This window comes from Gracilinanus agilis, chromosome 6 (assembly GCF_016433145.1).
Source record: "Gracilinanus agilis isolate LMUSP501 chromosome 6, AgileGrace, whole genome shotgun sequence".
NCBI lineage: Eukaryota > Metazoa > Chordata > Mammalia > Didelphimorphia > Didelphidae > Gracilinanus > Gracilinanus agilis.
The window spans coordinates 276416377-276438419 of NC_058135.1; the positions used below are offsets into that span (position 1 = coordinate 276416377).

At 37.0% G+C, this 22043-nt stretch overlaps 1 protein-coding gene across 1 annotated transcript; it reads left to right on the forward strand.

The window, feature by feature from the left end:
* The first annotated feature begins 20589 nt into the window (after window positions 1-20589).
* LOC123251324 (olfactory receptor 8K3-like) lies at window positions 20590-21537 on the forward strand. Its single transcript, XM_044680562.1, has one exon. It carries the CDS (start codon window positions 20590-20592, stop codon window positions 21535-21537), a length of 948 nt encoding a protein of 315 aa, XP_044536497.1.
* The last annotated feature ends 506 nt before the right edge of the window (window positions 21538-22043 follow it).

The window sequence follows — 22043 nt, forward strand, 5'->3', positions numbered from 1 at the left end:
ATGCAAAGAGGTTGGATAAAGTTGTGCTGCCCCTTTCAACATCAAAAGAATAAAGAACTACTGACATTGAATTGAATGAAGGCCCAGCTGGCTGCCTCTTTCTATCTACCTGTCCTGGCTAATTTGGATCCTGGTGGTATTAAAAAAATTAAAAATAAAAAAAAAAGAGCTTGAACCCGGGTGGGACTACAATAAATCTAGTTAACAGTAAAATGCAAAGCTGTACCAAGGTCCTGGCAAGCTGTAAAATGCAGTTAATGAGAATGCCATTTTTTGTTGTTAAAATTATTTTAATTATTAGAATGCACAAGTTTTTTAATATGCAAATGAAAAGTTTTAAAACCTGGCTTGTATTGCTGTGGTGTCTTTGGAAGATAGATGTTGCAGGAAGAAAAAGTGTTCATCACTGACTGGTGATGGTTGGGATTTGTTTGAAAAAAAGAAATAAATACCAAAAATTATAAGTTTTATGTGTTAGGTAAATCCTACTATAGGATAAGAATTTCCATCCCCAATTATGTCAAATATTTGTATATATGGCTAGCATTCTGTACGAGTTATCCATGACCTCATTTTCTTAGATTTAATTAATATTATTAGAATTTGGCTTATTTACCTCTAATCTCAGTATCTGTACTTGTTAAGTATTGTAGAAACTGCTCTATCCACATTTTGGGATTCTTTTCGTGTGACCTAATCACAGATCAATTTGAAACTTGGTAGCATAAATCTAGCACCAAATAAAATTATCCAATTAATGGCATTGGTGCAAATACAGCCTGTTTAGGAATTGGGAATTTCATGCCTTGTAGCAGGGGAATTGTACATATGCATTCACCTTATTGTTTGATGGCCTAATTTCTATTGATTGGTAAAGTGAACTACACATTATCTTTTTTTTCCAATAACAATTGTGATTTTGACAATTCATTGTACCATCTTGTATTAATTTGCATAATAAACCTTGATGGACTAAAAGGAGAGTTAAAAAAAAAGAAAGTAAATGATTATAAAATTTAAAAAAAAAAAAAGAGTAATCATCCTTACTTTTGGCAAAGCCTGGATGGCCTGAATATATTTTTTGCCTTCAAACAGAATTAATGGACATCTGTGTATGGTGGGCATTAATTTACTGATAAAATCTACAATTAAAAAAAGCATTGTTAAATACCATTCTATGCAGAATTGCAGAGAATGTCTGTCAACCCATTCAGATTAGTATAAAAAACCCACACTTAACAATTCAATAAATCAGAATATACTTTTACTTTTTCTAATTATCCATTTACTAATGAGGCCCAAGGTAAAATCATGCTTTAATGCATATGGGAACACTTTACATGGAAGTGAGCTTTATGTTAAGCAAATCAGGATGTCTTAAAACTCTTTTCTCTTCAAATCCTTTTAACAAAAGAGTTCCTGATCTAAAGAAACTTAAGTTCTATGAGAATAAACAACAATGCATAATGCTGAGAGGAAAAAGGTCAATCCAGGACAAAAGGGAAATTATAAATCTTTTATGAGGCATATAGTAACCCAGAACTTTGATGAGATGGGAAAGTTAGTGGAGGTCAGTATTATAGTCTGTTCAGATCTGTTAAATACAAGGATTTTAATCCTTCAATTGGGGAATGGCTGAATAAATTGTGGTATCTGTTGATGATGGAATTCTATTATTCTGAAAGGAATAAAGACCTGGAGGAATTCCATGTGAACTGTAATGAGCTCCAGGAATTGATGCAGAGTGAAAGGAGCAGAACCAGGAGAACATTATACACAGAGGTTGATACACTGTGGTACAACCAAACATAACAGACCTCTCTGCTAGCAGCAATGCAAGAATCCAGAGCAAGGCTGAGGGACTTAATAGAAAGAAAACTAGCCACATTCAGAGGAAGAACTGTGGAAGGAGAAACACAGAGGAAAAACAACTGCTTGAACACATGGGCTGAGGGGGATATTATTGGGGATGAAGACACTAAATAATAACTCTAGTCCAACTATCAGTAATATGGAATTAGTTCTTAATCAATGATACATGTAAAACCCAGTGGAATTGTGTGTTGGCTAAGGGGGATTAGGGGGTTTGCAGAGAGGGAAAGAACATGAAACATGTAACTATGAGAAATATTCAAAATAAAAATAAAAATATTTATAAATAAATAAACAAACAAATAATTAAAAGGATTTTAAATAAGTGGGGAAATTGCTTACTAGTCAAGAAATCAAACACTGTTAGTTCACATAATAGATGGGGAGAAAGATATAGGGCATGTCAGAACACTTTGTTGTTGGAATCATTCATCTTCTGCATTCTCATAATTAAGGACTATTTACTTTGCTTCTTCTTCATTTTATTTACATACAATTTTTTTAGGTTAGGCTAGATATATCTCTTCCATATCCTACTCAGCTCATCTGGACTTCTATATATTAAGCTATAGGAGCTCATCAAAATGAGAACTAAATCAAAGTTCTCTATAATTATTGTTATGGAAGAGAATCTTACTGATACTATGAGCATGGGAAAGCAGATTTATTTGTGCACAGGTTCAGTTGGATTCATCTCCCAAAAGCTAAGCATCAAGTAAAAGCAACAGCCAGTTTATATAGGATTCTATACATGCAGAGGCTATGGATGAGGTGAGGGGTCAGGATAATGAGTAAGACTGAAGACAACTGGCTATTCTTGTTTAAAGAGCAGACAGAGGACCCAGTTAACCCAAGATCAGAGAGGTGGGGGGGAAGGTCAGAGAGGACTGTTAAGGGGGAGCAGAAAGTGATGGTCCTGGGATTCAAGGCCAGGACACAGCCAGAGAAAGGAGGGGACAAGAGGAAGTACTCAAATAAGGTTTTTTCCTTTTATTCTCAGAATATGTTCTCTGAATAGAAGAAATGATCGAATTAAATTTAACTACTGGGAGAGAGATAGTTCAATTCTTCTTCATTCTGAGTATCTGTTATGTTTGTAATAACAGAAATATTAGGGAAGCTGGTAGTTTGGCCAGGGACAGATGTCTGCAAGACACTCTCCTCCCACACAGACAGGCTTGAGTGAGTAGGGAGGGGGTTATGTACTCCTTGCTCTCAAACCCCTCCCCCCAAGCAGTTGGTTTCAGTTGATGATGGAGACAGGGCTGAGGATCTTCAAGCAAGATTCAGTAGAGGCTAATCTTTAATGACATTCCCTTTCTTTAACTTATATACCCCACAGGCCTAATTGAGGACTGAGTAGTAGCTAGTTATCCTAATGTTGAGGACTAAGATGGGACTTGACTTCTCAGGCTGGCAACTGATAGGATTCAAGCTTAATGGCAACAGTGAGCAGTGAGTATCCTCAAATAATTCCTAGGCACAGATATTGAAGATAAAGCTTATATACTGATAAAGAAAGAAAGGGGAAGGCAAGAGGGGATAATTAGGATTTGGGAAGCCCTGGACTGTCAGGTTGAAGCTGCCTCTTCCCCCCCACCTCCCAGGAGGGAGTGTCAGACCTTAGCTAAGCTGCTCTCTAGGCTGATAGTAATTACTTCAAAATGTCTATATAACTAAATAATTATTATATTGATGCTAGAAAGGACTAATCCTACTAGACAGGCTAACTCCTAAGTAGAAACCACAATGGCTTTTGCCACTATGGCCTCCCAGGTGAACCCCCAAGTCAAGAGCAGCAAGCAGTAAAATATGTTCCCCTCAACACTCAGGAAACAACTGTTTAACTAACTCTCAACTGCCCCCTCACCCAAAGTTCTCAAGGGGGGGTCCCCTGGAATTCTGGGTGAGGCTTGACTCTGTATTTTGCAGGAATTCCATCCTACCATCTTCTACATTACAATAATCCCCCCTTTTCTAGTAGAAATTTCCACTGGAAATTCTGCAGGCTTAAGATATTTCAGCACAGTTTACCCTCTCTTTGCTATAACTAAGCAACTTCCTAAACAATGTCTTTTGCCTAACCCCTTAATAGTCTTGCCAGTGCTATGGCTTATTTTACTACCTACCCATATCTAAGGAGGGAAAAATGAAAGCTTAAACAAGGGAAAAAACATGTTTTGATATAAAATACAAGCATCATAACAAATGTTACAGAGTAACACAAGCAGAAAATCAAATCTCAACAATTATAAGTTGCAATCACTATATCTAAAGCATGCAATGTAAACATCTTTGAAACACATTCAAAGCAAAATTGTAAAGCCCTACAGTGCTTCTTAACTTGTTCCTAACTCACAACAAAAAGAAACATGGTAAAACTCCATAAGCAAAGTGTTATAGAACTGTCTATACATTTAACTCTAAATTTTCATGTTAGTACCTTACTTAAGCTATGTTAATGTTATTAACGATTCTAAGTTCTAAATCGTTAGTATATTAATTTTATTTTGTTAGTTATAAGTATATGCAAAGCTATATACATCACTTATTCTCACAATATTGTCACTTTCCCTGACTAACTAGTTCAAAAGTCCCTAAAGCTACCTATCCCTAAGCTATTAGTAACTATACTATGGGTTAGTAATTATAATACAGGCTATCCACAATGTTTATTTACAGATGGAAGTTACCTTGATGTCTATCAAATCAAAAAACAAATAATGGATCTTTTGATATGCTAGAGATCCTAGGATACCCTCCTATTATATACAGCTATTCACATGTAATATGTACATATAATACATATATACAAAAGAGACTCTCATTTATCTACATGAGGTCTATGTCAAAAGGTAAACAATCAGTTTTGTGTTGTGTTCAGTGAACTAATGAGTACTGATGCATGCACATACTTACCCCTTACTGCACTAGTCTTCTGCCCTACTGGAGAACCACAATTCTCCTTGTGTAGCCTATGTGGTATGGCATGCAAACTATCATGTGATGTCTCATTTGTGCAATGTGTGTTTATGACATGATATCATAGCCTTACGTATTTCTTCCTTCTAGTCCTCTTCCCACATTGTATTTAATGAAGATTACAAAACTCTTGTGATTGTCCATTCCTTCATGCCACCTCTGCTGTGAATTGTTACAGCTTGTAGCTTCTGTGTTCTTCATTTCTTCATCTGTACCGCATGCATACATGTCTGTTATCTATCATCTTGTTGGGTGGTTAACTTGTCACCTTCTTTATCAGGAACATTAGTCATTGTGATGCAATTGCGTTAACTTCCATTGTGTTGTTTTTGTGTTGCCAAAAAAAATTTTGCCGTTTGTTCTTGTTTTTTTCTTTTTTTTTTTTTAAATTTCAAGCAGTTTATTCCTCTTCACCAGTACATTCTGTTTGCTGTGGATCTGACAGTGCATTCATTTCATGTTGCTCTAAGTCAGTTGGTTCTTCATGGTGTTCTTCATGTACAGCATGTTCTTTTACAGGTTGCACATGTGTGATATCGAACCAGGGGTCTCTGTTCTCAACTTTTATGAATGTTGGACTAGTTAGTAGCACCTGGAAAGGCCCAACCCATTTAGGGTCTAGAACAGATTTTCTTGTAAAGTTCCTTATGTAGACCATGTCTCCCGGTTTAAGCTGATGTAAGCTAAAGTCTAAAGGAACTCTCTGAGTTAACAAGCCAAGTTTGTGCAATTCATCCAGTCTTTTCTTTAAAGCTTTTATATATCTATATAGCTGACATTCAGCTCCAAGGTGTGACAAGAGAGCTGACTTCTGGGATGAACTATGCCATGGAGTGTGGCCATACAACAATTGATGTGGGGACAATCTTGTGTCACTACAGTGCTGATGTCTTAAATAAAAAAGAACAATGGGGAGTGCTTGTACCCATTTCAGATGGCTTTCAGAATACACTTTTCCAATCAGAGTTTTAATTCTCTTATTGTAGACCTCAATTTGCCCTGAGGTTGACAGGTGACAGACTGAATGTAAACTTCTCTTTAAACCCAAGGTCGTATAAATCTCATACAAGATGTTTTGGGAAAAGTGTGATCCATGGTCCGAAACAATTCTAGCTGGTACAGAAAATCTTGGAACTATCTCCCTCAGAAGTGTCTTCACCACAAAGTCCGAGTTGTTTTTCTTTACAGGGAACACTTCTGGCCATCGAGTCAACCTGTCAACAATGACTAGGGTATATTTGTATCCTTGACAACTGGGCATTGATATATAATTCATCTGCAAGCACTCAAATGAGGTATATGCCAATTGTCTTCCTCCTGGTCCCTTAATTCTGGTCATGCCCTGAGTTATACTGCAAGCAAACCTTGCATTTCTGGCATGTTCTAAGTGCACAAATGGATATGCCAGGAGCCATCCAGTGTCTTCAATTACTATCCACCAGGGATTGGGTCCCAATATAGCCTTTGGCATGCAATGCATTGCATAGTGTATTATATAAGGATCTTGGAAGAATGGGTTTGTCTCCACTAGAAAACCACACACCTCTCACTAATTTGGTCCTTAGATTTTCTACAGAAAATCTTCAGTGCTTCACTTCCCTCAGGGAGTATGCCTGTTTTAGATCTGCTTCATCCACCAAGGAGAAATTCAGCACATGGATGGGACCAAATCAGGCACCATATTTGGCTATTATATCTGCCCTCCTGTTTCCTAATGAGACTTCATGTACACTCTTTTGATGTGATTGGCAATGCATCACTGCCACTTCTTTAGGTAACTGGACAGTTTGCAGGAGTTGGTTTATAAGGCTCCCATAGCCTATTTCCTTCCCACCAGCAGTTATATATCCCTGATATTTCCAGATTTGGCCTGTACAATGGACTACATTAAAGGCATATTTACTGTTGGTAAAAACTTTCAACCTTTGACCCTGACCAATTTCTAGAGCTCTGGTGAGACTCAGGATTTTGGCACCTTGAGCATTCATGGACTTTGGTAGAGCTGCATACCATAAAGTCTCATCTTAAGTTACTACAGCTGTACCTGTATACCGTTCCCCATATACCACAAACACAGAACCATCGGTAAACAAAGTCAGTTCTGGAGAGGCCAAAGGTATATCAGTCAGGTCATCTCTAGTTTTCTGAACTATGTCTAAGGTATCTGCACAGCTATGGATGGGTTCCCCTTCTAAAGGTAAGTCTGGCATTATTGTGGCTGGGTTGATCTCCTTACAATGATGGAAAGTTAGGTTCTCATTGCCCAGCAACACAATTTGATATTGGGATAAGCACTGGCATGTAAATGCTTGCAGGTTGCTGTTTTTCAAGACGGTATCTATTTGATGAGGTGAGTACAGCATAATCCTGTATCCCAAAACCAAATCTGAAGATTTCTTAACCATTAGGGCAGCGGCTGCAATTATTCTCATACATGGTGGCATCCCCCTAGCCACAACATCTAGGTGGGAAGTGTAATAACTATTGGTCTGAACTGATCCCCAAGAGTCTGCATCAATACAGCACTGGCTATTCCCTTGTCCTCATGCACAAACAGGTGAAACGGTTTTGCATGGTCAGGGATACGAAGTGCAGGATTTGACAACACAGCTGTTTTCAGTTTTTCTATTGCATGCTTGTGCTCCTGTGTCAGTTTTAATGGTTCTGAGACAGTGTTCCTAGTCAAGTCTGTCAGAGGTTTTGAGATCAGACTATAAGCAGGTATCCACTGCCTACAGTAACCTGTGATTCCTAATATTGAACGGAGCTGCTTCTTGGTCTTAGGCATACATAGCTTCTGTATATGTGCAACTCTCTTTTGGGAAATCCGTCTTATACCCTTCTCTAACATGAATTCGAGGTACTCCACTTGTGGCAAAACCCACTGTAGCTTGGCCTTCGAAATCTTGTCTCCCCTTTTGCATAGCTCTTGTAACAGATATTTGCTGTCCCTTTGACATACTCGAGCATTTGTTGACATTAGCAAAAGGTCATCAACATAATGCACTAGTTTACTCTCAGTGAATATGATTGACTCAAGATCTCTTTGCAGGATCTGGAAAAGATTTTTGCACTTTCTGAAAAACCCTGTGGAATTCAGGTCCAACAGAGTTGCTTTCCCTCCCAGGAGAATGCAAAAATCTTCTGACTGGACTCATGCAGGGGTATAGTAAAATATGCACAGCACAGATCCACGACTGTGAACCAGGCTGCATTACTTGGAATTTCGGCAATGATATTTGCCGGGTTAGGTACCACTGCATGTCCCTTCTTAATAAAGTTGTTTACTGCTCTCAGATCCTGCACAAAATGCCATTGTGTTTTGCCATTTGAATCTTTCTTTGGCTTTTTAATGCACATAATAGGTGTGTTGTACTTGGATGTAGTATAGACCGAAATGCCTTGTTCCAGGAGACTTTGGATAATGGGCCTGGTACCCTCTATGGCCTCTTTGCTTAACCTATACTGAGGGATTCTAGGTGGAGTGCCCTCTTTCACCTCAATCTTAACAGGGGTGGCAGATTTTAAAATTCCCACATAGGTTGAATGCTTAGCCCAAACTGCCTTTGGGATATCTTTTGGTATTTCAAAGATACTCCCCATATGTTGTTCCTCCTCATCACCCTCCCCTTGCCCTAGGAATAGCAAGGGATGGTGCTTGAGTTACTGTTTGGATAAGTGTAGGAATATCTGGCTTGACTTATCACACTGGATAGTGGCACCGAATTTACAGAGAACATCCCTCCCCAGGAGGTTGGATGGGCATCCGGGTATCAACAAAAAGGAATGATCTAAAGTCATTGGGTCTATTTTCACCATCTTAGATCTTAGCTTGGGCATCAAATCCATCTGCCCAGTGGCTCCTTTTACTCTCACAGACCCCATTAGTGCACAATTCTCTGGTGCTGATGTCAACACAGACCGGGTTGCTCTGGTGTCAATAAGAGCAGGATAGATTTGATCTCCTATTGTCACCATAACCAAGCATTCCCTGTCTTTAGCTGTCTGATCAACAGGTACCAAAGGTGTTTCTATCCCAATGTCCCCCAAATCCCATTGATCTTGTTCTAGGATTTCTTTCTGTGCTGGCTCAAGATTCTGTGAGTGTAATGATGGTCTCCTTCAAAAGTGGCTTTTTGGAGTGGCAGTGCCTGAGTTGGCATCCCTGGACTGTTCATGGACCTATCAGTGTCAAAGTGTATCTCAGTTTTCTCAGACCATGAGTAAGGTAGAGTGTCCTTCTCTTCACTGAACATGCTTTGCTTGACTTGTGCAAAGTTAGATTCAGGAGAGGTATTCCTCTGCACTAAAGGAAATTCTTCAGAATTGGGAATGTGTTTTTGGTTCATGACTACATCCCATTCCTTTGAGTCTAAGCTTTCTTCTTTTATTTGTTTCCTAGACTCCATGTCAGTAATAGGAAACTTAACTGCAGATGTACTTTGCATAGGAAACAAAATCAGTGTTGTAGATTCTTTCTTTGTTCCTATTGGTGTCATTTTGTTTCTCTCTTGGCTACTGACATTTATGGAATTGAATTCCTTTAAATGCATTAACTCAGAATCTACTCCAAAGGCAGCTCTCTCTGGAGTATCACAGGCTTGAAAGTGTGCTACATCTTTATGCACTTGACCCTGAAGTAGGCTTGGTACAAATTCCCTAGCTCCAGGATCCAGCTTTAAAGTTCCTTTAGTATTGTAGCTACTAGACCTTCCACTTTCCCTTCCAGCTTCCCTAGTTGGTTATAGAGAAGAGGCTGTGCCTGTGTCTGAGAATTTAGCACTTTTCTTCTCAATGGTCTGCAGGAGTCCATCTCCCTTGTTGACACTGTCTGTTTCCAAGAGATCCCCATTAGAACATCCGTCTATAATCATTGCCCTTGCTATTTGGCCTTGCTGTACATGTAAATGATCAACAGACTTACTATAGAATGGTTCTGTCCCCCCATAGTGAGAATCAAGGAATGCTACCTTCTTCAAGCTTTTATCAAGAACTTGTGCAGATGTGCCTGGTTTTCTGTCAGTGTACCCCATATCACTGTTTCCTTTCCCATAAATTCTCTCCTTAATTTCTATTATATCCTCCTCCATTTGCAACTCCTCCTCAGTCATATCTTTGTAATTTCATGTTACATCCACCAACCCATAATTCATAATTTCTTCTGCACCTATTTTGTCTTTCCCACATTCCTCTGCCACATTATTGTCACTGCCCTTATCTGTTCTTGCAACAACTAAGGCTGCTTTCTCGGTTCATTTGGTAAAAGATCTGGCCCCTTGAGACAGATATTCCTCCATCTTTGATAAACTAGAGGAATTACTAAATTTGGCACAGTCATGGTCACAACATCTGGCCTTTACTTTATCACTGTATCTTTTGTTGTCTCTGTTGTTGTTACTATTACTGTTGTTACTGTAACTTGAATTATAATAGGTGTTTCTCCTGTTGTTGCTATTATTACTCCTATTTCCAAAATTGATTTGGGACTTGAACCTACAATTCCAAACTACGTGGCCAAGTTTTGAGCATAGGAAACAACACTTGACCGAGTTCTTTGCACCACTGGAAGATTGCCTAGGCCTACTCTGGCTCCTCTGATTGTTGGACATCAGAGCCATATTTTTAATCTCCTCTATTTCCCTAGACTTCTGAGCTCCTTTCAATTGCCTCTTGAACTCTGCAATATCCCTATTCTTTTCAGAGGTCTTTGATGGTTTGGTTCACTATCTCTGGATTCACAGACAAATGCAGCTATTTTCCTTAACTCCTCAATGGGCATGGTCTCCCATTGTGGACAATGTAACTTGAAATATGACTGGATGTAATTCAGACTCCCCTTAACAAATTGCCTCCTGACATACTGAATGTTGTCTTCAGCAGTCATGTCTCTGAAACCCAGGATAGTCTCACCAGCCTCTAATAACCTATCTGGATAAATACTTGAGTCTTCCTCCTCCCCCTGTCTTAATTTTTCAATGCGACCCCCATGCATTAGATCTTCTTGCATGTAGCCTCATTGCTTCTGCTAAGTCCTCCCTGCACCTTCTAAGATAGATCATATTAGCATGAGAAGACAGCTATAAATCTTGATGATGTTCTGGCCATAAGGCAAGATTGGGGTTACTTCTAGTTTTGGCAATAAATTTTGCCTTTACACTAGGGGTAAACAACTGAGAGTAGCAATTCTACGTCCTCAAAATTTGGGTTGTATAGCCTCACTGCCTGTTTATATTCCTTTATTCATTTGTGTGGGTTGACATAGAACTGGAGGAACCTCCTTTTCAAAATTTCCAGATTACCTCCTGTAAAAGGTTTGTAGCCTTTCACATGAATAATGCCTGCATCTGGTTGTACAATGGTTCTGTCAGTGATTGGAAGGATAGTTATAGGAGCTGCTTCAGCTCCTGCAACTTCTTTTTGTTCAGGATTCTCATCTTTAATATGTTGTTTTGTATTACTGCCCTTCTTTGTTGTGACAATATTCTCAATTATCTCTAGCTGCATTATCATTTTAGCATCCAAGTCCTTCCCTTCCGTGATCTGCCTGTTGATCTCAATTAAAGTTCTCCTGTGTTCCTCCATTTGCTCTAAAATTGGGTTTGTAATTTCAGCTTTTCCAAATGTAAATGCCAACACCTTTCTCAAAATCACAAGGGCCCCATAGAAAGTTGCAGTTATGGCTATCCCTGATGGTACATAAGCCAAGACATCACCCACTGTTATTGTTAGCCACAAGTATGTATCATAAATTTCCATAATCTGCTTAAAGAACTGGGGAACTGTAATCAACCAAAATGTGGCACAAGTCTACCAAATCCCATACATCAGGACCCCAGAGCACCCCAGTGAAACAACAGCCCTATTGATGAAGCTGGCCATATTTATCACTTCCCAACTAGTTTCTGGAGTAAACAGTTGTTTCCTGGCTGTTGAGGGGAATAGATCTTACTGCTTGCTGCTCTTCACTTAGGTGTTTACCTGGGAGGCCATAGGGGCAAAAGCCATTGTGGTTTCTACTCAGGAGCTAGCCTGTCTAGTAGGATTAGTCCTTTCTAGCATCAATATAATAATTATTTAGTTACATATAGACATTTTGAAGTAATTACTATCAGCATAGAGAGCAAGTTAGCTAAGGTCTGATACTCCTTCCTGGGGGGGTGGGGGGGGAAGAGGCAGCTTCAACCTGACAGTCCAGGACTTCCCATTTCTTATCCAAATCCTAATTACCCCCTCTTGCCTTCCCCTTTCTTTCTTTATCAATATATAAGCTTTATCTTCAATATCTGTGCCTAGGAATTATTTGAGGATACTCACTGCTCACTGTTGCCATTAAGCTTAAATCCTATCAGTTGCCAGCCTGAGAAGTCAAGTCCCATCTTAGTCCTCAACATTAGGATAACTAGCTACTACTCAGTCCTCAATTAGACCTGTGGGGAATATAAGTTAAAGAAAGGGAATGTCATTAAAGATTAGCCTCTACTGAATCTTGCTTGAAGATCCTCAGCCCTGTCTCCATCATCAACTGAAACCAACTGCTTGGGGGGAGGGGTTTGAGAGCAAGGAGTGCATAACCCCCTCCCTACTTATTCAAGCCTGTCTGTGTGGGAGGAGAGTGTCTTGGAGACATCTGTCCCTGGCCAAACTACCAGCTTCCCTAATATTTCTGTTATTACAAACATAACAGATACTCAGAATGAAGAAGAATTGAAGCATCTCTCTCCCAGTAGTTAAATTTAACTTGATCATTTCTTCTATTCAGAGAACATATTCTGAGAATAAAAGGAAAAAACCTTATTTGAGTACTTCCTCTTGTCCCCTCCTTTCTCTGGCTGTGTCCTGGCCTTTGTCATGTGGTTCTATTTTGAATCTGTTACCCTAAAAATTATGTTCCCCAGCAAAACTCTTATTCTCAGCATCCTACTCACTTCCTGTTTTATGTGCTAACATAGACAGGATATAAATAGGGGAGTTCCGTGTCTATATCGCTTTTTCCAACCTGTTGGCAGCTTTGATAGAGTGGGCTTTTTGAGCAAGTAGAAAAAACTTGATCACATGGTTATATTTTGTCAGATAATAAACAATAAAAAATAATACTTGAAATATTGCATGTTAATTTAACTCCTACATTCATGGTGACTAGAAGTGGGATTCAGAAACTCTTAATTCCCTCTGAGAAGATTAGTTTGAAAAGAAACTAAGTTTCTCCTGCTATAGTTTTTTGGACCCCCCTCTAATAATTCCCCCAAGTATTCTCTTCAGAGCTTCTGCCTGTTGCTGCCACTCCTACTCCTCCTGCTGCTGTTGCTGCTGTTGTTGCTGCTGATGATTGAAGATGCTCTCTAGAGCTTTGGAAAGTATGAATCCTTTCCCTTACATTGCCAACAGCTGAATATTCGCTGCTTGCCTTGGAAGCCCAGGTGTGTTTCCCTTAGGCCAGGGGTAGGCAACCTTTTTGGCCATGAGAGCCATAAACAACACATTTTTTAAAATATAATTTCTTGAGAGCCATACAGTGCTCACAGTGTGCACTCCTGTAATAGTGTCTGAAAAAAAAATTGACTTTATGGCTCCTGCAGAAAGAGCCATATCTGGCCCTCAAAAGAGCCAGATAAGGCTCAAGAGGCATATGTTGCTGACACCTGCCTTAGGCAATAATTAGCCTCCTAAAGGGCTTTTTCCCTGTCCATGTGGCAGGGGAAGGAAGCTGTTCCCTGCTGTTTTTACCCCTAGGGGGAAGGAAAGGAAGGTTACTCTTTCAAATAGGAAGTAGAATTGCAAGCATGGCTCCCTCTATGAAAGAGATGTGTATGACCTATCTCAAACAGTTCCCAGTTTTAGGATGCTTTTTCTTCCTACTATTCCTGAGTGCACTGGTCCTTGTGATTAGCTTGCCTGAGATTCAGGGGAGAAATTCATCTCTCTACCCACCCCCTTGCTATTCTGGACTTCACATTCTCTACAATACATCCAATATGGGTTTCCTCCACAGTATTTTCAGCATGGAATTCTCCCTCAATATGAGAGATCCTAGAAGTGTGATAAAAAGGAACCTAGATGGATTATGATACTATGGAGGGGAAGGAACCTAAAAAAGTCTGGAGGTGAATTTTAAGACTTTTCAGACTCCATTGTTATATGAAAAATCTCTGTATTGGAATTGAAAGAATAACTCTTGAAGTCAGTGCCTGTATTCTTTCACATATATTGTGTTTGTTGATTGCTTGTTATAAGATTTTATTTTGTTTCTTAAGTTCTGTTACTCTGAATCATTTTAACCTACTGTGTTTTGGCTATTAGCTATATATTCTATTGCACTTTCTTTACTTGTACCTTTCCCCTATGACAGGGCTAGAGAAGATACCATTGTAAAAGTACTTTGAGTTGTTTGTAACAAGAGGTAAGGGTCCATTTAGTAGCTGAAGTGAAGTGCTATAACACTATTCCTCACCTCCACATTAAAATGGATGAGACATATGAAAGATGTAATTTTTAGAACTGTTAAAGTCTCATGACAAATTGAGGGAACAATATTGTAGTCCTTGCCTCCACAGTACATGGATAGGACATATAAGAGACATGCCTTTAGAACTATTAGAATCCGATGCCAAAGGAGGGAACAAATCCAAGGGTTTGGTTACCCCATTATGGGTTATAGTCTTATAAAGTTTTCCTAAGGGGCATGGTACTCTGAAATGGCCCCCAAGAGGAAGCATTTCAGCCAAGAATAAAAGTCATGAGCTTCAGAGGCTACCTGAGTGGATCAAAGTGTTGGGTTAACACTCTCCTTGTGGGGATTGTGTAATGGTCATAGGGATTGTACAAACCTCCTCAGGGGCAACTGCATAATTGTTATAGGTATTGTATAATTGTCATAAAACTAAAAAATCTTTTAAGAAAGAAACATTTCAAGAAAAGGAACTCGATAACACTTTGAATCTAGAAGATGACTTGTTTGAAGAAGGCACCATGAAGATGCCTCAAGAAACCTCCACAGCATCAGAAGACCCAGAATGAACAATGGAATATAATTGATTGAACTGTGTGAGGTTGAACACATTTACATTGTATGTATACTCCCAAAGAGGAATGCCCCCTACTTGACTTTTTGTCAATGCACCTAGGAATCATTGGTTTTCTTCTCTTTTCCTTTTATCCCCAAATTATTGCAATTTATTAGTTGGTTATGTTTACAAGATTCATTGGGGGGAATAGTCTTCCAAATGATCTCGGGGCAGGGCGTGGGGGAATTGTGTAATTTGAATCTGTTATCCTAAAACTACAATCCCCAGGAAAACTACCCCCCTCCTGTCATTACCATGCTGACATAGACAGGATTAAAAGTCATGAGCTTCAGCACCCTACTCACCTCCTGTTATTACATGCTGACATAGACAGGATTTAAATTGGGTGGAATTCTGTGTCTACCTCTCTTTATCCTTCCCATCAGCAGCTTTGGTGGAGTGTGCTTTTGAGCAGATAGAAAACACTTAGTCACATGTTTATATTTTCTCAGATAATAAACTTTATAAAAATTACTACTTGAAGTATTACACATTACTGGAACTCCTACAGTAGTTGTATCCTATGCAACAGTTCTTTTTATATACCTGAAGTCACTATCTAGACAATGCCTTGACACAAGCAAGGTAGTATCTGTGCTTTAAAATTTGATTACCCCAAAGCTCAACTCCTTGATCTATAGATTCAGAAATAAAAATGTGAAAGGGACCTCAAATGATTTTTAAAATTGACATTAACATTCTTTAATTGCTATTATGAAATATTATTTCATTAATTTATTAGAAACAAATATAATCCTTTTAGATTTATTCATCAATCCTTCCCTAAATTGTCTCTCCTCCAATAAAGAAATATCTCTCCTAATATGCAATCATAAAATTATATTTTTGTCAGTTTTTTTAAAATAATTTTTTTAAGATTCATTTAATCCTAGTAAATTAGGTCATGTAATTTCAAGGACCTATTAGAGGATTTGATAATAATTAATTACAAAGTATTTAGAAGATGGAGCAGCCTGATATAGTCCTGTTCTAGGCATCAGAGAAGTGTGGATAATTTTTTTCAAAAGTTCTTGCCAACATTGAACTTTCACATTATTGACAACATTATTTTAGTTAATACAATCACTGACTTTCCCTAAGGTTAAGGCTGAATTAACTATAAATAGATTTTATCTAGGTTCCAGAAAATACCTTTCTACCTCAGGGAACTGAATTTAAAAGAAGACAATCAAATCTAAAGAATCAGACATCCACTCCCAATCACCCTAGCCTGGGGAAGACAATCAACTCTCCAATACCTCTTAATCAGCATAGCCTTTGGCTAGTCAATAAAATCATGCTGCCAGGCAGTTGATCTTCCCCTTCCCTAAGCACTATATAAGCTTGTTGAATCCTCCACATTTGAATTCCCACCTTCTACAGTTCAGCAGGTAGTCTAACATCATCAGGTATATATTCCTAACTGGAAATACAATACTCCCAGGGCAGTGGCATTATGTGATGTTTCTTGATTTTATATGACTTACCTTTTTTAAAAAGCTGTTATTAGGATTGTTCTGATAGTTCTGATTTTTTTAATGTTAGAAGTATTTGTGAGTGTTAATTCACAGGTAAGATCTACATTGAGGAAGAGTGTTATTAAGTGGATTTCTATGAATAATGGAAGGTAGTGATTGGCAATCATTCAAATCATAATCAAAAGACAAAGTTTCCCATTACCATAAGACAGATTATATAATTACTATTGATATTATAAATTTTCTCATGAGAACCCAAGGAAATCATGCTTTAATGAATAGGGGAATCCTTTGGCAATGAGCTTTCAGTTGTTTTACTCTTAGGTAACACATTTAAATTTTTTGTTGCAAAGATATTGGAGTAGTTTGCCATTTTCTATGGCAACTCATTTAATATAGGAAAATACTGAGGCAAAAAGAGTTAAGCTTTTTGCTCATGGTCATACAACTAGTAAGACTCTGAGATCAGATTTGTACCCATGTCTTTTCAACTCTTGCACTGGTGCTTAATCCACTTTGCCACCTAGCTACTGTTGGGAAAATTTAGAACTCTTTTCATTGATACATAAATTTATTTTAATTTGTAATTAAAATTAGAGTGAAACATCAACAAAATGTTTAATTTTTGTTAACTTGTGTTAAAAATTAAATTTATGTTATAATTATTATCATTTGGAAAATAATTTCAGAAGATAAAACTAAGGCCTTTTGGGAGTTTCCATTCATTTTTTTTTCGTTTTATTCATTTCTACAGTGTTTTTTTTTTGTTGTTGTTGTTTTGTATCATATGTCCTCTATTGGTTCTTGATAAAATTTCCAATTCAAAATCATTTAATAGTCATTCATTTTTCTTTAAATTTCTTTACTCTGGAGATCTGAAGATTAAAGTAGCAATATTTGTGAGTATATTTCTTTTGACACTATTCTGTTCCATGTTCAATGTCCTACATAAGAATCAGTAAAATATTGATGAATGATACTTTTAACTCAAATAAATACATATCTAAACAATTGAAGAAATAGCAAAGGTTCATGGGTACAATCACCTAATATAAAGAAATAATTTTAGCTTTATTAATTCAGTAACAAAGAAATATTTTATAGAGCTAGTTAAAATAATAACAAAGTTACTCTAGAATGTTTTTCCAGAAAAAAAATATTACTTAGTGCCCCTTGTCATATACTATCACCACCCCTTTAAAATTATTAACTGCCCCCAAATGCACCTGTGGTCATCACTGGCTCCCTGAATTGCTGCAGCACCCAGCATGGGAGGGATGGGGTGTGGAGCCCACTTTGGGAATCACTGCTCTAGAAGAACACAAAGAAAAGAATATCAAAGGACTCAATAAAAAAGAAAAGAATTTGTGGTCTAGCAGTACTAAGTTTCAAATTACATAACAAAGCAGTAATCATAAAATAGTTTGCTTTTGGTTAAAAATAGTGATGGCTCAATGAAAAAAAAAAAGATACATAAAACAGAATGATAAATGACCATTGTAATCTAAGTGTTGATGAATATAAATTTCCCAGCTATTGGGGAAAGAACTCAATATTTCCAAAAGTTTCTAGGAAAAAGAAAGATCAGTTTGAAAGAAAGTAGACATAAATCAACACTTCACAGCATAAACCAAGCTAAATTTAAAAAGATATATATTTTCAGCATAATGAATAATATATTTAGCAAATTAGGGTACCATGAGGAAAAAGTACTACAAGATATATGAATAAGGGAAAATTTCTTTGACCAAATAAAAGATAAAATGGATCACAGACCATAAAATGTGTAATTTTAAATGTGTGAATTTTAAAAATGTTTTTGGAAATAAAATTCTCATTCAGACAAAATCAGATGAAAAGCAATAGACTAAAAAAAACCCTAATCAAACTGTACAAACTAATAGCAGAAATTAAAGGTGATCAACAGTGGAAGATGTAGTTACTCTTATTAGTTCAATGATCTATGAAAATTCTGACTCATTAAAACAAACAAAATTTAAAAACAACAACTGTGCTACACCAGAAAAAATCAATGAAAACTGAGTACAAGTTCAAATAGCTTTTATTCACTTCATATGCCTAGGTTTTCATAATTGCAACACAGCAAAAAGGGAATTATGTTTACAGATGACTTTACATGTGTAATAGCCATCATATTGCTTGCCTTTTAAGTGGGTAGGGAAAAGACTGGAAAACAAGAAAATTTGGAATTTATTTTTTAAAAGGTTGGTTAAAAAAAACTGTGCTAAACTAATTACATACACTGTCTCATTTGAATTTTATAACTATCCTACTAAAAAGTGATATTATATTCATCTGAATGTTTAAGAATCTGAGACAGAAAGAAATTAATTTATTTGCCCAGGTTAACACTGTCCCTAAATGTCAGTTATTTCAGCTCTTTCTGATTCTATTCCCAGACACATATCCACTGTGCCCCTAAGATACCTAATAAAAAATTCATTTCCTCCTCATGAAAATCCTGGAATTCAGATACTGCTTTAGCCCCATTTTTCCAAAAGCTAACACAAGGAGAAAACAGTTAAGTTACTTGCCAAAAGGCAAACAACTAATATATGAAAAGGGATTAGAAATCAGTTCTTCCTAACTATTGGTCCAGTGCTCCATTCATTACACTAGCTCTTTCTAAAATGCCCTAATACTCTAAAGTATGTGAGGAGTTAAAATAGCCTTTTCTGGTTGTCTACAGAACTTTACTACAAGCCCTTGCAAGGACCCTGGACTTAAGCAATACAGAAATAACACTGAACAACAAAATCCTAGAGCATGGAAGGTACATAATGGATGCTTAATGGAATTAGGTAAACCTATAAACATTCTCTCTTATTACTGTATTCATTATTTCCATGGTATGATCATATAAAAATAATTAAAATTTTCCAGTGCTCCAGGGAAATGGCCTGATGGGAAATGAGAGACTGATAAAGTCTCCTTCTATCTTCTGGCAGTACAGATAACATGAACAAGCTACAGCATATTCCACCTTCAGAAAAACAGGTAACATTGTTCTTTGTGAACTATTCAGTGCTTTAGGATTCAAGTATATACAATGCTAGCAATTAAGTTCAAGAGGCCAATAAAAAAGGCTTTTGTGGGGGTGAATGGGACAATTAGGAGATTAGTGATTAATTCATTCAAATTTAAATTATCAAAAATTACTTTAGGAAAGTCAGTTTAGATGATTATTCCTAGTTACTGCCAATGTCATAGACGCTTTTCTGCAATAAGTGAAATCAAATATCTTTTGCAAAGGGGAACAGATATGATAGTAAAATATGCTATCCCAGTGATTTTTAAAGTCAATGCTCTGTAACTGGCCATCATCTGAAGGAAAAAACATTTTTAATAATTCCTTCCATGTCCTTTGGAATACAAGACTTTAAAAATTAATATACATATATGTATAAGCCTTATTCATGTGCCTGATCCAAGAAGAAAAATATTTTATCTGTGGTAAAACAAAGGGAATTGAGAGTATTGAGAGTGGATAGGTATCTGAGATCTTTGTGGATTCATACCAGTTAATGAATGCATGCGGTACAAACTGAGATAGGTCCTACATCTTTAACCTCAGTGGTTTAGGATACTTCTAAAGAGGAAATTCCATCTCTTAATATTGATCTTCACTTTTCAACCAAGATTTATAGATGGTAAAACAAACAGGAAGTTACATTTTTAGCACAGGGTAACTGAAATGTATTGGGCATGGCTCTATAAACCATATCTTCTTAGCTTCAAAAGCTAACTTGATACCTAGTTCATTACCATTCACCTATAAGATATTCTTAAGTATTTTTTCCTCTTTTAGTAACCCATTATAATCTTTTGAACCAGTAGATAGTACAAATATTTTAAAATTGTTATTATTTGCTCACATATTTTGAGGACATATAGTTTCATAATTCATTTTGCATTTTTATTAAAGAAAATGACATTTGACTTTTACTTGGTGATAGAATGTTAATAGGATTTAATTTGTTATAAAATGATATATGATGTGATTCAAATTAAGTAAATTCAACACATGATACCAAAATTGATAAAAATGTCACTATAATTGGTTGAAAAAGTTCCTATTCATCTTATTTAAGTCATTTTATTCACTAACTGCCTAATTAACTGTGCAAACGACACTCAAAGACATATTCCTTCTATTCTCAGATTATGTTCTTTAGATGGAAGAAATGATCAAGATGAATGAAACTACTAAAAGCCAAGTGACTGAATTCATACTCATGGGCATTACAAACCGTCCTGAGCTACAGCACCCCCTTTTTGCTGTATTTTTCCTTAACTACATGGCCACAGCTCTGGGGAACCTGGGCCTGATCATCTTAACTAGTGTTGATTCCCACCTCCAAACCCCCATGTACTTTTTTCTCAGGCATCTAGCATTTGTTGATTTGGGGTATTCAACAACTATTGGTCCAAAAATGCTGGTCAGTTTCATAGAGGAGAAAAATATAATTTCCTATAATGGATGTGCAATACAGCTAGCTTTCTTTGTGATATTTATCAATAGTGAACTTTTTATCCTGTCAGCTATGGCCTATGACCGTTATGTAGCTATTTGCAAGCCTCTCCTCTATACAATCATCATGTCTGATAGAGCATGTTGGATCTTGGTGGCTAGCTCATATCTCTATAGCATCGTGATAGACTTAGTGGTGACAATAAAAATTTTTAAATCATCTTTCTGTGAATCTAATGTATTAAGGCATTTCTACTGTGACAGTCTCTCCCTATTGTCCATTATGTGCTCAGACACAAGTGAAATTGAACTAATCATTATGACCTTTAGTGTACTAAATCTGATTCCTTCCCTCTTGATTATCCTTTTTTCCTACATACTTATTCTTGTGGCCATCCTTAGGATGAACTCTTCTGAGGGCAGTCACAAAGCTTTCTCCACCTGTGGCTCTCATATAACAGTGGTGGTTGTGTTCTATGGGACACTTTTCTTTATGTACCTGCAGCCACAATCTAACCATTCCTTTGACACAGATAAGATGGCCTCTGTTTTTTACACTCTGGTCATTCCTATGCTCAACCCTTTAATTTACAGCTTGAGGAACAAAGAGGTGACAGGTGCTTTGAAAAGACTCTTTAAAAAATTGATATAAGCTTTCTCTTTAGCATCCATTGTAAAGTATGGGTCTGTTGCATTATTAGAAGAAAGGGAATTGGAATTTCTGCTAGCTTTCTTCAAATTCTCCTTTATTCTTCCCTCTGCTTTTAGAGAAAATTCATAGAATGTATTCAGAAAATGATATTTATTATTTTTTTAATTATCAGCCTCCATTTTATCCTAATTTCGAGAATCACTTAATTGAAGGGTGTTCTTAGAACATTCATTTTAAAAATACCTCTATTAATAAAAAACTATTTCATATATTCTTAAATAATTAACACACTAATTGTGTTGAAGTTTGTTTTAACTGACCTGCTTTTAAATAGATCTTATTGTGAATAAATTTATCCTCATATTAATCTCAATTTCCCCTCTACAACATTCAACATCTGCTCTTTGTCTTCTCTGTAAAGCAGAACACTTTGATTACCTGTTCTTTATGAATATTGTTCAATTTCTGGAGAAGGGTTTAGCCCTCTTCCCCAATCATTATTCTCA